The sequence below is a fragment of the Podarcis melisellensis genome (assembly GCF_964234715.1).
Source record: "Podarcis melisellensis genome assembly, chromosome: 8".
Classification (NCBI taxonomy): Eukaryota; Metazoa; Chordata; class Lepidosauria; order Squamata; family Lacertidae; genus Podarcis; species Podarcis melisellensis.
In genome coordinates, this window is record NC_138540.1 from 64,666,508 (window position 1) to 64,688,801 (window position 22,294).

The 22,294-nt window shown below is 46.2% G+C and overlaps 1 protein-coding gene across 1 annotated transcript in view; it reads left to right on the forward strand.

Moving 5' to 3' along the window:
• The window catches only part of EXTL1 (exostosin like glycosyltransferase 1), a 59,358-nt gene extending 38,429 nt beyond the window's left edge, over positions 1-20,929 (forward strand). The window contains exons 2-11 of the mRNA XM_081921445.1: positions 769-862; positions 2,711-2,818; positions 4,268-4,387; positions 8,052-8,184; positions 10,126-10,244; positions 16,245-16,340; positions 16,790-16,876; positions 18,788-18,948; positions 19,514-19,685; positions 20,405-20,929. Of these exons, the coding sequence (XP_081777571.1) occupies positions 769-862; positions 2,711-2,818; positions 4,268-4,387; positions 8,052-8,184; positions 10,126-10,244; positions 16,245-16,340; positions 16,790-16,876; positions 18,788-18,948; positions 19,514-19,685; positions 20,405-20,593 (1,279 nt within the window). The 3' untranslated portion in view covers positions 20,594-20,929. The remainder of the gene's footprint in view (positions 1-768; positions 863-2,710; positions 2,819-4,267; positions 4,388-8,051; positions 8,185-10,125; positions 10,245-16,244; positions 16,341-16,789; positions 16,877-18,787; positions 18,949-19,513; positions 19,686-20,404) is intronic.
• The last annotated feature ends 1,365 nt before the right edge of the window (positions 20,930-22,294 follow it).

A 22,294-nucleotide genomic window follows, 5' to 3' on the forward strand; every position in this document is an offset into this window, starting at 1 on the left:
CCACGGTGCCTTAAACGCATACGGGAAGGATATACGTCATGAGCCCACCTTGGACCTGACCTGATGTGCAATGTGTATTCAAAGTAGCTGCTTAGAATGGTGGAAACAGGAGAGACCACTGGAGTCTTGTAGTTGTTTTGAGACCCTTGCTGGGAGCTGGTTGTTTGCCCATTACGCCAGCCCCCAAACAGGCAACTCAGGGACATAAAATTATTATTATCAGAAACATGCTGAGTCAGTCTATTGGTTCACCTAGCACAGTACTGGCTCTACTGGGGATAGCTGGTGTGATGGCAACCTCCAGATACAGTGGTACCTCGGGTTACATACGCTTCAGGTTACAGACTCCACTAACCCAGAAATAGTACCTCGGGTTAAGAACTTTGCTTCAGGATGAGAACAGAAATCGTGCTCCGCCGGCGCGGCAGCAGCAGGAGGCCCCATTAGCTAAAGTTGTGCTTCAGGTTAAGAACAGTTTCAGGTTAAGAACGGACCTCCGGAACGAATTAAGTACTTAACCCGAGGTACCACTGTATTGTTATATTTATTAACATTGATCGCATACGCCCCAAGTGCCTCAATTTTCTAGGGACAGTCCTGGAATTCCAAAAGCCATCCCAGCTTCTGATTTGATCCCAGAAAGTCCCTATTTCCCCTGCCAGGGCTATTCAGTCAAAGTCTTCTGCTCATAGGTTCAAGGCATAGGGGAGAGTACAGAGTTACCAATGACAACTTTCTGAAAAATAAGTTTGGGTCTTTTCTTCCCAGGTTTGACTACCAGGAACTTTTGCACAATTCCACCTTCTGCATCATTCCCCGAGGGAGACGCTTGGGGTCCTTCCGGTTTCTAGAAGCACTACAGGTACAACAAAAAGTGGTTTTTGTATTTACAGATATAAACCGGTTTAATATTTGTTACTGTTTATGAGGCAACTGTTGCTCACAGAAGGTACAGAGAGCTCTAGGAGGAAGGTGGAAGAAATAAACTTTCTTCCCTACTTCCTCTTTCAGCTCTTTGCTTTTCAGAGGATTTATCCTTTTAAATATATTGGTGGGTGAGAATTTTAGTTTTTGTTTCGTTCATTGCTCTTTTTATCTGAAAATGATACTGAAGCAATCAAAATTCGTAGTGTAGATTTACCTGCCCCACATTCAAGTGCACTGCAGCTGTTTTACGAGTCATTCCCATTTTCCCATTTCCTTACACTGTGAGTTGTAATTCTTTAAACGGAAAGTGCAGTGCTTTCTCTCAGCACAATTCCTAAACTACAGTTCCTAGGATTTCTTGTGGAGGCCATGACCGTTTGTAGAGTAGATATGCCTTCAGCAAGCTCAGTTCCTTTCAATCAATGGTGAAATGGAGGGTGAAGACACAGGAAAGACCTTTCAAGAGCAGGAGTGGTGCCATCATCTGCTGAAGCACCAAAATTACTGGTGGACTCACCTGGCTCTGACCAGTGAATGAAGTGATAATAAGGCTTTTTTGAAACAGATTGGCACAGAGGAAGTTAGAGAAAGAGGAAAATAACCAAGCAAGACCTAGCTACTTCTTTCCTTTCCTTTGATGGGGTTACTTCTTCACACCAGCAATTTAATAGTAACATTTCTTTGTGGCATTCTTTGCATTTCTAATTTAAAATTGTGGCATTTCATCTAACTGATGATCTGCCATTAAAGCTTAATGTGTGTGCATATCTTTATTATATACTGAAAAATAATGGATCAACAGAGATGTGTACTTTTAGGGATTCTCCTTGAGGGTATATGATAGCAATGGAGGCATTTCTCCACTCTCTGCCACCCCCTACCAATTTTATTGAAAACCATAATGGGTGGGAAGATGAATTGTGTGGCTGTGGTGGCCAGGACAGAGGCCGAGCAAAAATGGTTGGGGGGGGGGTCAAAGTCCCTGAAACTCTGCAATTCAGGTGAACCCATGATCTGAGTTTTTGGTATATACCGGTAGGTCATTTCCTGAGTATTATTCATCATCATCATTATCATTATCACCATCATCATCCAGCTATTAATTTAGGGGAAGTCTGATCAAAAGAAGCAAAACCCCTCCACATTTCTATACGGTGCTTTTTTCCTGGGGGTACGCATACCCCTAAACATTTTCTGAATCTAAGTTTGGCCTCATCAAGGGGCAGTATTTCAATTTGAGTAGGAAAATGAGAGTACCCCCTAAACATTGTTTTTTAAGAAAAAAAGCACTGTTTCTATATATGTCTCTTACTTGGGAATTGGATGTCCTAGTACATCGCTCCCCCGAAACAGGCAATAATATTTTATTTAGCTTAATCTCCAATTGCGCATAAATTCCCCAAGCCTCTCCAAGCCCGTTTTCTTTATACTAGGTTGCTGCAGAGGTTCAGGTTGTGTGTGTGTGATTCCCACCTACAAACAGGCTCATCTTCTGGCAGCTCAGCCGGAAAGTGTGTAGGAACAGCAACAGAGCACTTGTATGACACACAGAGGTTGCCATTAAATCACTCTTCCTAGCTCAGCAGGAATTTCAAAGGCTGCAACCTTATGCACACTTACCTGGAAGTAATCCCCACTGAGCACAGTGTGGCTTGCTTTTGAGGAAGCATGCATGGATTTCTGCTGTTCATCCTAAAGCTACCTCTGCCTGCTCCCCCCCCCCTTGCACAGCTCTCTTTCTTCTGTCTCTTTGATCTCTGTTCCTCGTCTCTCATTGATCCAGGCCGCCTGCATCCCAGTGCTGCTCAGCAACGGCTGGGAGCTGCCATTTTCGGAGGTGATCGACTGGAGCAAATCAGCCATCGTAGGAGATGAGAGGCTCCTTCTACAGGTAACAATGCCTGCACTGTGTTAACAACCCGAGCCCGGCCGGCAGCCTGGTACAAGAAGGCACAGCATAAGCGGTCCCCTGTGCAGAGCTGTGCTTTTCACACAGAGCACTGTAGACTTACTGTATAGCAGCAGGCGAGATTGTGAGATCATCACGGCTCTGGCCTGAACTGCTTCTTGGTAGATCATGCATCTGAAGAGTCATGAGGGAAATGTGTGCTCTCCGTTAATCTGAGAGTGCATTGACAGGAGTGGTGCCTGAAGTATGAAAGACATCTAAGCAGTTATTTACAGAGGGTGATATCCAGTGCTTTCCCCCCTAAAAAAAGTGTTTAGGGGTGCTCTCATTTTCCTACTCATATTGAAATATTGCCCCTCAATGAGGCCAAACGTAGATTCAGAAAATGTTTAGGGGTATGCGTACCCCCAGGAAAAAAGCACTGTATAGAAATGTTTAGGGTTAAGAGTACCCCTGCATCCCTCCAGATAAAAAAACACTGGTGATATCCAACTAAGACCCTGTCTGCACCGTACGTTTAAAGCACTGGTTTTAACAGCCATTTTCCCCCTGCAAAGATTCCTGGGTGCTATAGTTTCATTAAGGGTGCCGAGTGTTGTTCAGAAGCCCCTATTCCCCTCACAGAGCTACATTTTGCAGGAAGGTAGGACAATGCTCATCACCCTTAATGAACTGCAGTTCCCAGAATGCTTTGAGGGAAGTGGTATGATACTGTCCTAAATATAAGGTGCAGAAGTTGCCTAACAGTTTTTATTATGGCATGAGCTTTTGTGGACTGGAGTCCACTTCATCAGATGTATGGAGTGCAAGCCTAAATTGAAAGGTTGTGTGTGTGTGTGTGTGCGCGCGCGCGTGTGTGCATGTGCATGTGTGTCCACACACGCATCCCTGCACAATAGTTAGCGGTGAGGTCAGAATAATTAAATGCAAAAACTACAGGCTGTTACCATTACATTAAAACTTAAATGTACAGTGACCTAATCATTGCTAATGGTAATACAAAATTCCTGGCACTGGTGGAGCAATTAACATCTATATTGGGATAAAAACCTGCTATCTTGATTCAGGTCATAGGTGATAATATTGTATTTCTTAAAATAGTGGTTTCATGCCGCAGTCTTCCTTTGAAGCGCACAGTAACTTATTTCATTGCACAAAACGTCATTTCCAAAGGTTTTGTGGACTCCCCACCCCGCCCCAAGTTCAGAATATTCAGACATCCCAAGTATGAAAAATGTAACCTGCGCGAATGCATCTTTCAGGCAATGCCTGCCGTGCAGCTTGTTTGGCTGACTCAACATCTTTACCCTTCACTTCTGAGGGCCCCCCGCTGCTCCTGGTTTTAAAGCCAGTATGTCTGGGTATATATTTGTGATTGGTCATAAATCACTCTGCTTCCTCCCCCCCCCCATCCCCTCTACCTCCTCACAGATTCCATCTACAGTCCGATGTCTCCACAGCGACAAGATCCTGGCCTTCCAGCAGCAGACCCAGTTCCTGTGGGAAGCATATTTCTCCTCTGTGGAGAAGATTGTGCAAACCACCCTTGAGGTAAGCCACAAGAGTTTGGGCAGCTGACTCCTTCGATGGGCCAGCTCCTTGTTCAATGTTAATTGTTGCTGAACGGTTTGGACCGAAGAGAGTTGATGGATCCAGGAATACTGCAGGAGGCTGACTTCGTCATTGATGGGGAATCTATTTTGGCTGGCTGGCCAGATCCTTATCACTTTTCCCCTGGAGGGCCCAATGAGACAGGTGGGTGGGGTCTGACACACTAACTAAGAACTGCCTTGTTGGAACAAACCAAAATGCCCATGGAATTCAGAACCTGGCTTTCAGCAGAACTACAGCAGATGTTTCCAAGCAGGGCATATGATGTTGGCAACCACTCCCTGGCTACAGCCTCTGACCATTTTATCATCCATGCCAAGTTGTCAGTGATTGGACAGATTTGCAGAGGAAAAGCCTGTCATTTGGTTTGTACATACAGCAATTTAAAAAAAATAATAATAATCCCCTTTCAATGAGCATCCCCTTTCAATGAAACTGAAAGGAATAAGAGAAAATGTCTCCAGAGGCCATGGCTATTGCTGGTCATAGAACAGTTGTAGACAATTCTGCTTTGTCTAGTGGCTGAAAAATTACGGGAAATTATGCCTTGATCAGGAAGCCTGGTGATGCATGGGAACTTCCAGAGCTGCACTCCTTGCCCTACTGTTCCCAGCATTAAAGGAAACTGAAAACATTTTCACTGCACACTTTTATTTGAAACTGTAAGAAGAGATGTGCTGCATTAGACCAAAAGATCTGCCTGGTCCAGCATTGTTTCCTCAAAGCAGCTCAACAAATGCTTCTGGGAAGCCATCCAGGAAAACCTGAAGACAACAACCTCCCTTTGTTTGCCCCCCCCCCAGCTAGACTGCCTCTAGATAGGAAAGTTCTGTAGGAGTTATGATTAATAGTTGCTGGTAGACTGATCTTCCTCCATGCATTTGTGAAATATATTAAAACTACCTAAGCCAGTAGTCCTCATTGTGCCTTGGTGGCACTGAACCCTGTAAGTGCATTGAGTGAAATAGTGCTTCCTTTTCTCTGCTTTGAAGCATTTTTTAATAAAAAAAACCCTCAAGTTTCTTTCCAACCTTTCTTGCACAATAGAGCCCAACATTGCAGGCACTGATCAGATCCAGACCTGCTTGGTTTCAGCGAGGTGGTGGTCCCATGTGCCTTCAGATTATATACACTGGCACCTACAGCCCACCCACTTCAGTACTTTACCCAGAGTTACAATATTATGAGAGGAGGGATCTTCATCAACTCTTTCCATGTCGTTTATAACTTGAGAATGCTGTGTTGTGCCCGTCATTTGTCTGTTGTTGATGAATGACTGTTGTTGCACTTGAGGAAAGACTAGAGAGATTGATCGGGGGTGTCTGGGGCGATACTGGGCCAAAAGCATGCTCAGATCGTGCATGTACTGATTAAGACAAGTCCAACAAGCCTTGCAAAACTGACGACAGTGAAAGCAAAGCAACACGCTTTGCACCAAGGTCTCAGGGGCTCTGCAGGTGAAGCCTGCAAATCAGTTTGGAACACCTGATCTGCTGATTCAGTCCTGAGCTCTTGGCAGTACCCTGTCTCCAATGTGAGAAAGATAAGTAAGATTAATATTCCAAGAGGTCAGCTGCAAGTAAATTAAGATTAGAATTAGACTAGAATCAGCAGAATTGCAGACTTTAGCATGGTGTTTAGATCCATCGCTTTTCAAAGCAAACACACAGACCACATTTGCCTTAAGGCCCAGTGAGCAATTTGGGTGCATCCAGTGCTGTAACAGGTGTCAGTGCCTGTAATTGTGTAATTGTCTACTGGGTGGGTGCCCCATGAAAGCCTCTCGGAAAGGGGAAGAGCTGGTTCCTTTCAGTCCAGGCAGGAATAGAAAGCATTAGGACAACCGCATTGTTTGTTTCCATGCCTGGTTAGCAGCAGGATAAACAAAGTGGTGAGAGCTTAGATGAACCCCTGCAGTTTACAGCTGCTTGTCTAAACATGAACACCTGAGCCTTCAAAGCTTCCCTGAGGTAACTCAGCAAAAAGGCAGAGGCTTAGGTCATGGGGAACACCTCCTTTTGCAAACTGTCTCAAGAGATGCTGAACAGGTGACATTCACCAATCCAGGGTTCTGCTCAACAGAAATTCTGAACCCCCTTTCCAAAAAAATAATTTAAAAAAGGCAAGGAAATTTGGGTTGGAGAGAGAAATAGCCCATACACATAAAGTGTTGCTGGCAGTCTTTTTTCATCCCTTGCTAATGGAAGCTGCTTGTCAGGTGAGGTGGAGCCGCTACGCTAGCTTCCCCACAGGTGGGCAGCAAGATGGTTGGTGAGGTGCAAACGCACCAGCAGGAACACCAAATTAGCTCCATCTGAACATTTTCATTGCGCAGATCTCCCTGCTGCGTCTCCCCTGCTGACTTTCCTTCCCAGTAAGCTGCAGGGACCCTCCTGCTGGGAAGCGGGCTTAGCGGCTCCTAGCAAGCGACTTCTGCTTGTTTATCTCTCTCTCCTAAACAGCTAATCTGCTTTGACTTCTTCCCCTCTCAACTCCTGGGGAATATTAACCAATATTTTAAAAAGAGATAAGAGAATGATAGCTACCAGCCCCTGTTTCCCTGTGTGTTTGCTTATTACGTTCCTCTCCATTGTTCTCTGCCTGCCTCCAAAGGGGTCCTCGGAATTATTATTATTAAATATTTATTTATACCCCATCTTTTCCCTGATGGGACTCAAGGCGGCTTAGATATAAAAATAAGAACCGCTAAGAGGACCACATAGGAGAAGCAGTCATTGTAAAACCATATACATATTTAGACCAGCCTTTCCATTGAAAGCAGCCAGTTCCCCAAAGCCTGCTGAAACAAAAAAGTCTTCACTTGCCAGCAGAAGAACAAGGAGTCTAATTTCTCTAGGGAGGGAGTTCCAAAGACCAGGAGCAGCCAACACTTTAAGCCTGTTTCATGTGCTGCTTTGTGCACGCATGTAAAATATAGTGAGGTTCTTGTCCCATTGTAGGAAGGGCTATATTGGGGTGGGGAACCTTTGTGGCCCGATGGGACAGTTCTTTTTCAACTCCACTTCCCAGGCCAAATTTGACAGGTGTCAATCACCTGTCAAATATCAGGCACCATGTGGGAATGAGCAAGCAGGGAAGCAGTCTTCTGCAGGATTAAATGCTCTGCTCATCAGTCAATGAGTGGAGGGTTCAGTTCTGCTATCTGCATCACCAGTGTGTGTTCCCTGCAGGGAGTGCGCAGGTGGAGCAGCACTTTGCAGCTATGAACTATGTTCATCAGGTAGGTGTGGTTTCAGGGGGAAATAGCCGTTTGGGTAAAATTGAACACCCTTGCAGGCCAAGACTGGCCAGCAGGTCAGAGGTCAACAGTGTCCCATCCCCCCAAAGTTTCCCCCCATCTGCCATAAGGTAACTATGGAAGCTCACCCCACAGGTGAATTTTGAACTGGGGTTTCTTGGCTTGCAGTTCAGACTCTGGGTGTCTATGTGCCCCTAGTCCAGCCTTCCTTACCTTGAAGTGAGGAGGGCGGTTTGCAGATGATCTCACAAGCCGGGTGACGCCCTCTCATCACCTGTCAGGTGCTGACAGCTTCAGGAGCGTAATGCTGCTTGCGTGATGACAGCTTTCTTTCTTTTTTGTCAGATCATAAAGGATCGGATATTTCATCAGGAATCCCGCCCAAAGTTCTTCTGGAACGCCCTTCCAGGAGGGCTGCTGGCACTGCCAGAATACTCCACCCACCTCAATGACTTCCCTTTCTACTATCTGCAACATGGTATGGGACTCTCCCCCCCCCCCCGCCTCGCACCACCCCTGCTGTCACTTAACACATCACATTATGCCTTCTATTTGCTTTTTATTCCATTAGAGATGGATAAATCTGTCAGTTTCAGTTTACCTTCTGTTCTCTCCCCCCACCAGCCTTAAGTTCATTTCCACATCAGTCTATCATCCTCATGAAAATTTTCTCCATCTTAGCACACATCACATATTTTTGCAAGCAATTTCCCCCGGGATGATACATTCTGTATTCTTATTTCTCCCAATATGTGAACTTTTGTGTGTATTTTCTCTTAATATGTACATTTTTGTACATGTGGCTTGGTTGGAGAACTGAATCACAAGTGCAAATTTTGAATTATTTTGTAAAATTTGCATAGTTTTTTGGAAAGCATGAACTGAATCGAAAGTCTCACCCATCCCTAATTATTACAATAACGATTACTGTCTTATTTATGCACAGTCCTTACTGTGATGCCTGAGTGGGTGACTCCCCCTACATATTTTTGCTATATCCTCCGTAAACCTTGAAGCTTACCCTTGCATGCTGATATGCTGATACTGTCCTCTTCTTTTTTCCAGTGGTCCCATTTTAGCTACAATTCTGCCGGCATCTGGCAGCTGTGTTTGCTATTAGAAGGAACGATGGTTATTACTGCACCATCAGGGCACATCCTTGCACAGAGGCCTATATTCCCAAGGAGCCTGAAAGCAATGGAAGGGATTAAATGAAGTTACGGAGGGTAGAGCAGGCAGGGCTGCCCACCTGTCATTCACACCTGATGCCATAGTGATGGCAGGTGATGCTTCTCTTTGAAGGCCCGATTGACAAGGCTTCAAAGTAAACTGCAGAGCTTTCAAACAGCCCTTTGTCAACATCCTCACACAGGGATGTTTACAAAGGGCTTTCAGACCCCCACCCCTACCCACACATTTCTCCTTCAAACTGCGGAGCTTAGAAGAAGAAGAGGGGGAGTGTTGGAGGTGCATTCACACCCACCCTCCACACTTCTCCTTTAAACCTTAGCAGAGGTTTGAAGGAGAAACTCAAGGAGAGTTTGAAAGCCTTGAGCAAGGTGTACTCCTACCGCTCATCAGCTGATGGGTGGGAGCGCACATTCATATGCCTCCCCTCCTTGCTTGTCCTTCAACCCTCTGCTGAGGTGTACACTAGAAATAGAGAAGGGGCAAAAAGATAATAGTCTGGTACATAACAGAAGGGTAGGTGCCACTACAATAGAGCAGTGGCATAGCATGAGTTGCCGGTACCCGGGGCATGGCAAGTGTTGCGCCCCCCCCCCAGTGGACTGGTCAGCTAGGGTGGGGGCCTGCCCCAGGAGGGCCCATGCAGAGCCCACGCAGGTGAATGGAGCCTGCCTCAAACAGGCTCCTGACCCTCTGCCTCCATCCACCCGCCCACTAGATCAACCCGCCTGCCTCTGCACCTCAGCTGCAAAGGCTCTGTACCTGTCGTAGGGGTGCCTGATTATATCCCCTCAAAACTCTGCACCAGGGGCCATGGTCCCTCTATACCCACATGCTATGCTTCGGCAATAGAGGCCTAGTTCCTATGTCATGCTTAATGGACGTCCTGATGAGATGGTATCAGCTGGAGGCCTTCCTGCAGAGTGCAGTGATATAGGTACTAAGATGATCTTTTAGGTTTCCTGGTCCCAAGTCATACAAGGGCTTTATACACCTTGAGCAGTCAGTGTGATTCTTTTAGCAGCAGCATCACATGATGGGCGATATTCCACCCCAACGCTCCCTCAAACCATTCCGTTTTGCCCCACTCTCCCTCTTTGCCCTTTCCTCTGTTGTTTTGCGTTGCATTACAGATGGCAAATTCCTTGGGACAGGCAGGGCCGCATGGAAAAGGTGGGGCACGAGGAGCGGTTTTGGTATTTCATACTAATTGTGTTTCTCCCTGTGACAGGATCCAGCCCCTCCAACAAATTTACAGCATTCATCCGGGCTGTCTCGCCTATTGTCTCCCTTTCTCAGCCCATCCTCAAGCTCATCCAAGCTGTCTCTGGGTCCCAGTACTGCGCCCAGGTAAGCAGGAGGTTTGGTTTGTCCTACCTACAGTATAGTACAGTGGCTTTCTGGGAGAACTGCACACCCTGACTTCTAGGTTCTCCCACCTCGTCCCCACCTTTATTCTTTCCACCATTCAGTGGAGTAAGGTAACTTTAGATTCTGGTCTTAATGCTGTTATCAGAGGAGCAGAGGGGAGAGGAACTGTTTTGATCAGGTCTGAAGAACCTTTGGCCCTCCCGATATCGCTGAACTACAACTCCCCTCATGCCTGGCCATTGGCCATGTCTGCTGGGGCTGATGGGAGTTGTAATTCAGCGACATCTGGAGGCCCAAAGGTTTCCCTGCACTGCTTTATATGCTCATATAAATCACTTGCATCAAATGGTGATATGCTAACTCTGCTCCATTTGGGTGGTCCTTGTGCTCATTCTGCTGTATAGGGCTGTGGGCGTCTGCCCTAAAGTCTGCCCTGATGGTGCCAGTGTAACAATTCCTGTCCTACTGCTGCTGCCCTTTTTAAAAAAACCTCTCCAGTAATCTTTGATGAAGTGAGAAATTCTTCCGCCCCTCCATAAATATGCACCCATATGCACCAAGGCAAAATGTCAGAGATGGTAGATTTCTTCCCCTGGAATGGATGGCAGCTTGGAGGAAGCACCTGGGTGGGCATATAGCCACCACCGCTGCCAGCAGGTGCTCACCTCTCCTTCTACCTGCAGGGCAAGTCCTGTCAGCAATTATGTCTTGCTGAAGAAGAACTCTGCCAACAGGCCTCACCCATCTCAGGCCACCCCGGGTGCTCAGAGATGCACAGCAGCAAATTGGCCTGGGCACACCAGCCTAGGATGCCCTTTCACCCTAGATCCAGGCCATGTTTACTCTGAAGTAGGGGTAGGGGAAAGAGTCGATTCAGCTCGCATATGAAGTGTGAACTAAATCCGCACCTTCCGAAGCAGCATGCGAACCGAAACGCCAGCTTTCTTTCCAAATATGCGCTTCTGCGAATTCTGAGAGGCAGCTCTCCAGCCAAGTAATGTGTGCAGTTTCGATAAAAAAATGTATATGTTAGTGAAAGTGACATTCAAAAATGCATCGTATTGGGGGAAATGGCTTGGCAAAAATGTGTCTGTTAGGCAGAATGACATATGAAAGTATATATTAAGAAAAATTCACCGTAAAATGCTACTGAATTTTCATAAGGATCTTTATTTTTAAAAATATATATATATATACTTTTATACAGAAACATAGAATTATAGAATTGGAAGGGACCATGAGGCTCATCTAGTCCAACCCCCTTGTGATGGAGGATTCTTTTGCCCTCGAACCCACAACCCTGAAATTAAGAGTCTCATGCTCTACCAGCTGAGAACTGAATTTGGGGGAGGGAACTAAGAGAAACTGAATTTATAGATTAATCAGGGGGCCCATTTTACTTCAGCTGAACTTGTTCAAAGTACATATGTTCAGGCACCCAGTCTCAGGTGGTATGTGGTAGATGAAAGACTGTGTTTTCTCTGGCAGGAGGCTGGGCTGGCTCAATATATTTTGCTGCCTGAGGCCGAGTAGCAAATGGAGCATCCTGTCTGCCAAATCAAAGTGTATCACACTCAAGGCAGGTCAAGTCATTATGCCCCATGAAGCAGATGGAACACCCCCCTGTATACCTCTTCCTACTCCCTGCTTCTAAAAGAATGTGATAATAATAAATAGTTACCAATTTCCCTTTAATGACACCCAGTAGCCTGAGGCTGCAGCTTCATTCTACCTGATGGTAGGGCTGGCCTCTGAGAGAGGCCCAGCTCCCTTGTTTGGTCATGCCACAAAAGATTTGTGGCTTTGGGCTGCCTCCCAACAATAGAGCCGGAATGCCAACCCATAAGATTGTTGCGAGGAGAAAGCAGGATATTGATCTGCAACCTATTCACAACTCTGGAGGTAGGGTGGGAAAGCACAGAACAGGGGAAGCCTACAAAAATGCAGCCATTCTGGTCTTATCCCAGCAGAAGCAGTGCTTGTTGAGGTGTCGTCCTCAATGGCATGGTGCCAGCTACAACCAGGAGTTGAGGCAACCAGTTCTAAACAAGCACAGCACACAATGGAAATTCAGCTCTTCCCTTCTGATTTGCTACCCTTAATTTTTTTTATCTCAGCTGTGTACACAGCATGAGATTTAATGCACCTTTCCCCAAGAATTCTGGGAACTGTAGTTTGCTAAAGCTTCTGGGGGTTGTAACTCAGTGGGTGGAAAACTACAGTTCCCATGATCATTTGCCCAGTAGGGGGTATGCCTTACATGTATGGTATGTACACAGCCTTTATTGTGCATGGTCCTCCCTGTCCTACTCATTTTATTGTTTATGATGAGGAGGATCATGTTTTGGTCGGCAAAGTGGAGTCTTGTGCTTTTTCTAGGGATGAGGCAAAATCCATCTCCATTTTGTGTCTTTTAAAATAATAATATGGACTCTGCAGGACCAATATTTAGCTGAGTCAACCTGCAATGAAATAGCAGAATTGTGATAGCCAGTCTTGTGCAAAACCACCATATTATTAGTACAGTATTTAAAAGTCTGATATATTTCCCCTTTTTTTTTACTTTGTGAAGATCTTGAGAAATTAGCTCCTTCAAGTTGGGTTCTTGAATACAGACATGCCTCCAGCCTGCAGCAGTTAGTGGAAGTAGGAACCCTCTTTTAGTCACTTGGGCCTCTGGAAATAAAATGGCCATATTGGGCAAGTGGAAATAGGGATGTGGCAATAGAGAGCAGCCAATGAAACGCAACCTCACAAGTGACCAGTCTCCCACCCCTCCACACCATCTGTGACAGAAGATGCATCGTGGCTCATTTTTACAAATAGGATTCTCCATGGTATGGGAAAATCTGCATGAAGTGTAACAAAAGTATGGGCTGGCATTCCATTGCGATGATGATACCCTGTGGAACCTGCCTCTGACATGCACATACAAGTCACTGAGATCACACAAGAGCTCTCCCGTGTGAAATTGCACAATAAACTCACAGCTGGAAGCATGCTAGATGGCCCAAGAGGCACTTTCCTTGAGCTCATGATTGTGAGTGGAAGAAAATGCTGCTCAAACCTCTGCAAAAGAAAGAAGAAAAAAAGAGTGCAAGGTAGCCCACCACAATGATGTCTCTTCCCGTGCACGAGTTCACTGCCACAATGCATGGCAATCCCCATGAGGGACAGCTGCAGATTCCTGCATTCCTGGGGGTTGGACTAGATGATCCTCAGGTTCCCTTCCAACGCTATGATTCTATGGTAATAGCTTCTGGGTGGCCATATTAGCACAAGAAGTAAAGGCTGCTAGACATGCTGGCCTCATAAGAAGAATTATTTGCATCCTTGGGGAAATGTTGTAGTTAAGTGATACAAGCTGTGTGCATGCCACACATTTAAAGCACATAGCTCCCCCCTCCCCGAATCCTGGGAACTGTATTTTACCCCTAACTGAGCTACAGTTCCCAACGCCTTTAACAAACTACAGTTCCCACTGTTCTTTTTTGGGGGAGGGGATCTTGTGCTTTAAAGCCATAAAGCACACGTTTTGCATTCAGAAGATCCCAGGTTCAGCTCCCAACCTCTCCAGAGAGGTCTCTGAAAGATCCCTGTCTGAAACCCTGGAGATCCCTTTCCACAGCCATCATAGATCGTGCTGAGTCAATGGAACGATGCACTCGCCTGCTGTAAAAGGCCTCTTCCTACGTTCCTGCGTTAACTTTCTAGCTCATGCAGAAGGCGAAGGAGATGTGGAGTGGGATACTCAAATCGCTGGAGAAATATAAAGCCTTCTTGCTAAATTAAACGAAATAGACCCATTACAATACGCGCTCTCCCCCACGAGAGTCTTTTATTAGCAACGATGCTTTGCTTTTAGTAATAATATTGAGGTTATATTAAAGCGCATACTCTAGATGTCATCTATTAGAGCGGAACTGTAATTGCTTCTAGCATGGTAATTATATGGTCGACGGTAAGTATTCTTTTCTAAAAGAAAAAAAAATATTAGAGATACAAACATAAAAATAAATCCTTTGAAATAGGATGTGGGGCAGGCTAAACACAAAGACAGTTGCCATCAATCCAGGGAAGGTTTCTCATAAAATGCAGCCTAAGGCTGACATGACGCCATTCATGCAGGTAGGGAAGGTTTTCTTTCAGCCTGATAATGCTTCTTGCTTGCCTCAATGGGAGGTGTGTAAGTCAATATTCTTGCTCTGCCCACTTTTGCCTCTGGCGCCGCCCACCACTGGAATTTGACCTGGAAAGTTGCCTAGAAGGGAATGTACCATACTTTCCCGTCTATAAGACGCCCCCATGTATAGGACACCTGCTATTTTTGGGACCGTTGTTGAGCTTTTTTTGTGGAGGATTGCCCAGTTGAGCTTTTTTTAGGGGGGGGAATGCTGAAAATCACTCACCCACACATGTTGCAAAATCCGCCTCCTGTCTGTCCCATCGCTGGCAGAAACTGCCTATCGCCCACCCAACTGCCAGAGTGTCAACCAATCAACACCACCTATTGACGCAGCAACCAATAAAACACACAATAGCCGCTGACCGGCGCAGCAGCAACCAATACAACGTCCATCCTATGCACTACCCATGTGTAAGACGACCCCCACTTTTTAGCATGATTTTTAAGGAAAAAACTTAATCATATACATGGAAAGGCACGGCAACTCAGAGGCTGAAATGGCTTCCCCATCCCTGGCCCTGATATTTAACAACCACAGACTAAGGAATAGGAGACTTTATACTATTCTCTCCAGTTTTTTTGTTTTTATACAAACATGGGTGAGGCCCCTGGCAACTCCCCGGTCTGTTTGATTAAAAAGGTTAATCAAGGTAAGGGTACTTTTATTTGCTGGTGTAGAAGAGGGCTGGGCTGGGCTGGCCATGGGTTTCGGAGGGAGTTACTGTATGTACACACAGAGGTAAACACACCTTCCTTACTATCTAAATACACACACATGCAAACATATTCAAAAAACCTCAAGCCCAGGCTGTCTGATTACATACAGATAGGTTTGCCAGCTTTTGCACCTGACTTGTCCCTTTAAGGCTGTTTGATTTGCAGCAATGAAGCTGGAGACTGGTTATTAATTCCATGCCATTAACTAGCTTCACTTTCTGAGTTCTGCAGACCAAACCTCTCTTCAAGTCCCAAAAGCAAGCCAGTTTCAGTTTGCTTGTTTTTAAAATCTGGTCTGTTGGTGACCTTTCATATACAGCCTTTTGAAGTTAGGATGGAGTGGGGAAAAGTTACCTTTTATCTGAGAACTCCAGGTAGATAAAAGCATCTTCCTGCACCCTAAAGCTCTTTAAGAAATGTGCACTACCTGCAAAGAGGCCATCCTTCTGTCCTATATCGCCTCCCTCTCCTCCCCCCCCCTTTATAATTCGCTCTCCCTTTAACGTAAGCGAGATAAAACCCATTTATCCACCTTCCTCCAATTTTCAGTCAGCTGCTTGGACGAAGGTGGAGGGCCAGCATCACACGGTCTACTCTACTCCAAGAATGCTTCACCTGCAGCCTATGGGGCCGTATCCAGCCAACCAAGCCACAGGAAGTGGCCTGCCAGCCCTTGCAGCCAATCAGATTGGGAGACAAAGCACTCTGCCTGATCTTTAGAGAGCCACTTCTGGAGGGCAGCGAAAGCACTTTATCTCATGATATAAAATCCCCCTGACTGCTCTTCAGAGATCCTCTCTAAAGAACAGGCAGAGGGATCTTTGATCTCTGATCCTAGTGTTGAGATAAAAGCAGGAAGAGGCTATATCTCTTAAGATGAAAAGGCAACATTCCCCCTCACTCCTGATTCTAAGGTTAGCCTTAGAATGATCTGTACAAAGCAAAAGGCAAGCGCCCCCCTGCAATGTGGTAGAGGGGGTTCTGGAAATGTGTGTGTGCGCACATTTGTCTGTGACAGTTGACGCATGATTCTGTGAGTGATATGCCTCCTCCTCTTCTTCTTCCTTTAAATACAGATTTTAGTTTTATGGAGCTGTGAGAAGCCACCCCCACAGAGCAGTAAATGGCCGCAGACAACGGTACCTTTGACTATCATCCAAGGCAGCAGCAAGGTAAGCTGCCTTTGACTGCCATGAAGGAGATATAGAAGTTAAAACATTGGCATTAACGTACCCCAGATAAATGCAAATGAAATTCTTCTTACAATTCTTCACAGTAACATATCAGGGTTTATTTTGCCCCGAGTTCTCTCATTCTAGTAGGAAATAAACAAACTCTGATTTTTCAGTAAAGGTGTTATCATGTCTTCCCTGCCTAACCATAACCATTATTTGTGAATTTAATCATTGGTGCAATATGCCAGATTTTACTTAATCATTCTCCTCCTTTTGGTATTCCTTCCTTTTTTTCATGCCTGATCTACGGTCATTCGTGCTGCATGAAGTAAATGAACGGTCATTTCTTGATCTTCCTTCAATACTGTTTTCTTGATATGCCTAAATAAAACCATGCTGTCATTTTAATCCATGTCCCTCTTGTGTCTCCTTCTCTTCTGCTGAAGGTTAGTGACCGGTTTTTGCCTTACTCCGCCATTGGGACAGATGCAGTGCTGAGTCTGGATGAACACACCAGCCTCTCAACCGGTGAGGTGAGGCAGCTCTCTTGAGCCTTTTAATGGTTTGCTTGCAGACATGGGCACCCGTAATATATGGGCATGCCAAAGGGCATAATATTTGTTGGGCAGTGCCCTGCACTCACACTCACAATTGAAGAGACACAGCACAAAAGGAAAAGAGGCTGGGAGGGAGGAGGAAAAAAGCAAACTTAGGCACTAATTCTTAGATAATTAAGTTATTGTAGTGAGCAACAGGAATGGATTTTTTTTGGGAGATGAGTCAAAAGCTGCTGGTCTTTTAGCTGAGCTGCTTGGTGAGGCCTTGCACTCCCATCTCTCTCCTTCTCCCACAACTTGGTAGAATTTCTCCTTTTCAGCTGGTGAACTGCCAGCAAGGGAAGACCTTTGCCTTCCTCATCGTGAGCTGAGTGAGTTCCAGCTGCTCAGCCTCACTCCCTTGCCGCAAAGGTCCTCAGCGGGGAGCTGCTGCCTGGCAACACCAGGGAGGGCCAAGGATGAGAGCAGGAAATGCCGCCTGCATCAGCCTGGCATCATTTGGGCACTGTGCTGTTTCTGTTTCCGATAGGGCTGGTCCAAGACATTTTGCTGTCTGAGGTGGAGCAGCAGATATCATTCCCATTCCCATGTCAAGATGAATAACAGGCACAAGGCAGTATAAATAGGTGGCATTTCGGGCAGAAAATCTCCCAGACACCTTCCACGCCCCACAGCAGTAGTAAAAGAACACAATAAAAATTATATAACCAACAATTTCCAGCACTCCCATGACATCCAGTACCTGCTGGATGAGGCAGCTGCCTCACTCTGCCTAATGGCAGAGCTGGCTGTGATTCATGATACTGCACTTGAATGTGATTGCATTCTGCATATTGTTTGTATGCCACCATGAGAGCCTTGGGCGGTGGCGGGAGGGTCTGTAAAGCAGGAAATAAGTATTCTGAATCAGGGGTTCCCAATGTTTGGTCTGCAGACCACCAGTGGCCCCTGTACTTCATTCAGGTGCTTCACAGGAGTGACTCTGGAAGCCAAGCCTTATGAGGGACGGTTGAGGGAGTTGAGCTGGTGATAGGGACATAGGAAGGTATCTTACACAGAGTCAGATCACCGGTCCATCCATCTCAGTATTATCTACACAAACTGGTAGCAGCCCTCCAGGGTTTCAGGAAGGAGTCATTTTCCTGGCCCTACCTGGAACCTAGGCCCTTCCGCATGGAAAGCAGATGCTCTCCCACTGCTCTGAAGCCCTGGCTTTTTGAGGCTCATGCATTTAATTGCTTTAGGGAGTGGTGAGCAAGGGAGAAGTACTGTTCTTTCAAATAGGGCTTGGAGGAGTAGACAGCTTGGGTGGGGAAGATGTCATTCTTTTATTTAAAAACATACAGGCGTATTGACTTTTCCCAGAGGAAATGCAGCAAAATGCGTAGCAAGTCACCTCTCAAACAGGCAATCACCTGAATGACCACCAACTTGGGTGTCTTTAAAAGAGGATTAGACAAATTCCTGGAGGATAAAGTTATCAGTGGCTACTAGCTTCAGTTGGTGTGTTCTACTCCCACACTGTCGGAGGCAGTGTGCGCTTGAGTACCTGCTGGGAATCACACACTTAAGAAATCCCCTGCACATGGAAGACTAGCATTTCAAGGAGGAAGATAGGCTCAAATCCTTTCCTCTTGCCTTTCTGTGTGCAGGGAGTTCTTAGCAAAAGGGAAGCATTCAAACGTTAGATTGCCCCACCACATTCTGAAGTGACACAGTCCTAGGAAGTAGATACCACCTGCTCTTCTTTGCATGGTTGGATTGGCTGTTCTTGTTCCACAATCTACTAAAAAATGCTGGAGAAGGGATGGTGGCTGGGAAGCAGTATCCTTTCTTGGAAGGTTGGTGCACTTATCCTCTTCCTTCCCTCTCTTCCTGACTCTCCAGGTTGACTTTGCCTTTGTGGTGTGGAGAAGTTTCCCCGACCGGATTGTGGGCTTCCCTATGCGCAGCCACTTCTGGGATGCCAGCAAGAGCCAGTGGAGCTACACTTCAAAATGGACCAATGAGTTCTCTATGGTTCTCACCGCAGCTGCATTCTACCACAGGTACCCCCCTCCCTTCCTCAGCTATCGCTACTGTGGAGCCTGCAACAAAATGTTGCAGTGTTCTCCTGCTCAGCCTTCCAACCAGCCAGCTGTGCTCTCATCTAGGGTGCTCCATTCCATTCTCCTCCCCTCCTGGTTTTCTGATTTTTCCTTCCACCCCCACTCCCTCGCTTCGACTGTCTATTGCCACTGAGCGCTGCCCCACCACCCTCAGTCCACCCTCAGCCCCCCCCTTGCCTGCCTTCTTTCTTACATCCAGTCCAGAGGGTGGCCCTGCTTGTCAACTTCCTCCTCTTTAGTCCCACTGCTGACTTTGAAGAAGAAGAAGAAGAGGAGAGAAATAGAATTAGTTGACTCCATCTGTCATTGGTTCTGGCTGCTGTTGGGCTTTGGCTCCCCCTACTGTTGGCCTCCTTGCCTTCTGCCCAACCAGTTCCAATGAGCACCAGCCCCATCTGCCCCTACTAGACCACTGATTCCCTGAACCATCCTGAGATAAGTCAATAATGCAGCTGTTTCTCCTTTCCTGCCACTTTACGGTGCCTCCGTTTCTTCCCCTTGACAGGTATTATCACAGCCTCTTCACCAATTATTTGCCTGCTAGACTAAGGAGCCTTGTTGATCAGATTGCCAACTGTGAAGACATACTGATGAACTTCCTGGTTTCTGCTGTCACCAAGCTACCTCCCATCAAAGTGACCCAGAAGAAGCAGCACAGAGAGAGTCCCCCGCAGCAGGTACAAGGTGTTTACTGGCCAACATGGGGAGTAGAGGGGAAGAGAGCTGAACAAGGGTTGTTTCCACATCATTTCCCCTCCAATAGTCATTTGGGCCCCTGAAATGTCACTCCAGATCTGCATTCCACAAGCTGGTGCCCTCCAGATGTTCCGGACTATGACTCCCATCAGTCCCAGCCAGAGAAGTGCGAATTTTGAACAATGGCTGTTGTTTGTTCATTGTATTGGAAAGAATTAGGTGTTTCCTCATTAAAATGCAAACAAAGTCACATGTCTCCCTCATTCCATAGGCTAGACAGACAAATACTCCGCCCCCCCGCATGGGGTGTTCACACATAACATTCAGTATGTGTACCAGCTGTGTACCTGTGCACAGACATAGTTAAGCTGTACACTTGTACACATGCTCACTTGCAGGGCTCCATGAGTACACAACCTGTGTACACAATGGCTGAGCTGTACAAATCAACAAGTGCTCACTCTTTCACACAAACTTTCACGTGCATTTAGAGTCAGCTTATACCTGCGTTGAGTATAACATGTGAACAGCCTTTATGTGAAATCTCTATGTGACTTGCAGAGAGGAGAAGCCACGAACCCTTGCATGGCTTCCGAATGGCACTTTTGCAACATCCTTTTTTTTGCAGGGGGCGGGGGGTTAATTCACAGCAATGTGTCTGAACTCTCCCTCCCATTGCCTGCCTTTGTTTCCCCTGCAGCTGTTGAAGAGCGCTCCCCCATCCAATGGGAACCTTCATTTCTCTCAGCGCCAGGAGTGCGTCAATCAGTTTGCAGCCTGGTTTGGGTACATGCCTCTGGTGCATTCCCAGTTCCGCCTGGACCCCGTGCTCTTCAAGGACCAGGTGTCCGTGCTGCGGAAAAAGTACCGGCATCTAGAGAGAGCCTAGCTCCAGAGAGAGCAGGAGGAGACCTCTTCCCTCTGGGAGAAGAAATGGTGTAGAAGGACACTGGCAGCCTCAGCTCTCCCCATATTGGACACTGGGAGTACCTGCAATGTTGTGGCACACAGATGGGTTGCTGAGCTGGGACCCATTCCATCAGTAGCATTGCAAGGAAGGAGACTACAGACCCCCCCCCCCCCGTGGGGCACTGCACCCAGAGCCTTCTAACTTTCAATACTGAAAGGAGGAATACTCTCGTCTTGCTGGTAGCTGTGGCGATGCCAGATGAATTTTCAGTCTTTATTGGGTTTTACCAGTACAAATAAAGGTTTGCAGGAATTGGCTCTGTCTCTCCCTGATTGCTTTTAACGGGACTGTTTTTTTATTGTCTTCACTTCAGATAGAATTGTCAGCATTTTTTATGACGTAACCTCAGTCGCTTGGAATTTATTGGCCTAATCTACTATGTCACCCTGCCGCTCATATGCTGGAACTAGAGGATACGCCATGTTTGTGTGTGTTCAATTTCTTTGTTATTCCTTGCTTTCCAGCAGATGCAGTTTTAAAATAAATAGGTAGGTAGGTAGGTAGGTAGATACGTATAGGGAGGGTGGGGTGGAAGAACTCTGCACATGCTCAAAACAATGTGTCCTTGCATTGTTTTTTCTTCTTTCTCCTGGTTTTTGAATTGGAGGGAAAGGTTGGGGGTCCTATCATGAAATATGCTATCTCCACCCTTTGATTCATGCACTTTTAGCCAGTGGAGGCTGGTGCATCAGGGCAAATGGGGCAGTGTCTTAGTCCAGCCTTAGTCTGCCCTCAGCACCTGCCTGCCTTTCATTTATATCCAGTCCAGGGTGTGAAACAGCATGTCACCTTCCTTCCTCCTTTCAGTGTTGACCTTTCAGTTCTCAGAAGGAAGCAGGATGTGGGCAAAAGTACAATTAGTGGGCTCTGGCGCCACCTACTGTTTGGCTCCCTGTATTTGGCCTTGCTGGTCCCAATGGGAACCAGCCACTACTGGTTTTAGCCAAATCTTTTTCATCTGTGGTAGCTGTCTAAAAACAGGGATTAACGGACCCTCAGAAAAGGTAAGGGGATTGGGAGGACCCTTTGTCCTCTGTGATTTGATAAGAAGTATGTTTATTTGTTTTAAACCACTTACTATTGGAAAGGTAGGGTTGCCAAATGTCCGGAATTTCCCGGACACTGAAGTCAGAAGCAGTGTCTGGGCGGAAATTGCTGAAATTGTCCGGGAAAATACGAACATATGGCAATTGATGTTGGAAGTCTAGATTTTGGCGAATTTTCTTTAAAATAGCTCAGATTTTACACACAATAAAAAGCTCAGCAACTTTGTGTCCAGATTTTCACTTTCTGAAATATGGCAACCCTACAAAAGGAAAAGCACTTATTTATCCTTTAAACCTCTCTCTCTCTCTCTCTCTCTCTCTCTCTCGCAGGTAAAATGTGCTTTGTGTATGTTCAGAGACACACAACAGTGAGGTGCTAGTTTTTGGAAATGAATGGGTTGCAATGCATAACCAGGCCTCTCTCTTTTTGCCTTTGAAAACAAGCAGGTGGAAATTCAATAGTTGAAGCATTTCCCAGCATGCAGTTGCAGCAAGAAGATATTCCACCTGCTAAATTTCTGCTCATTATCAAAGACAAGAGATTGGATGCAGGGCAGGTAGCAGAGATTTTTAG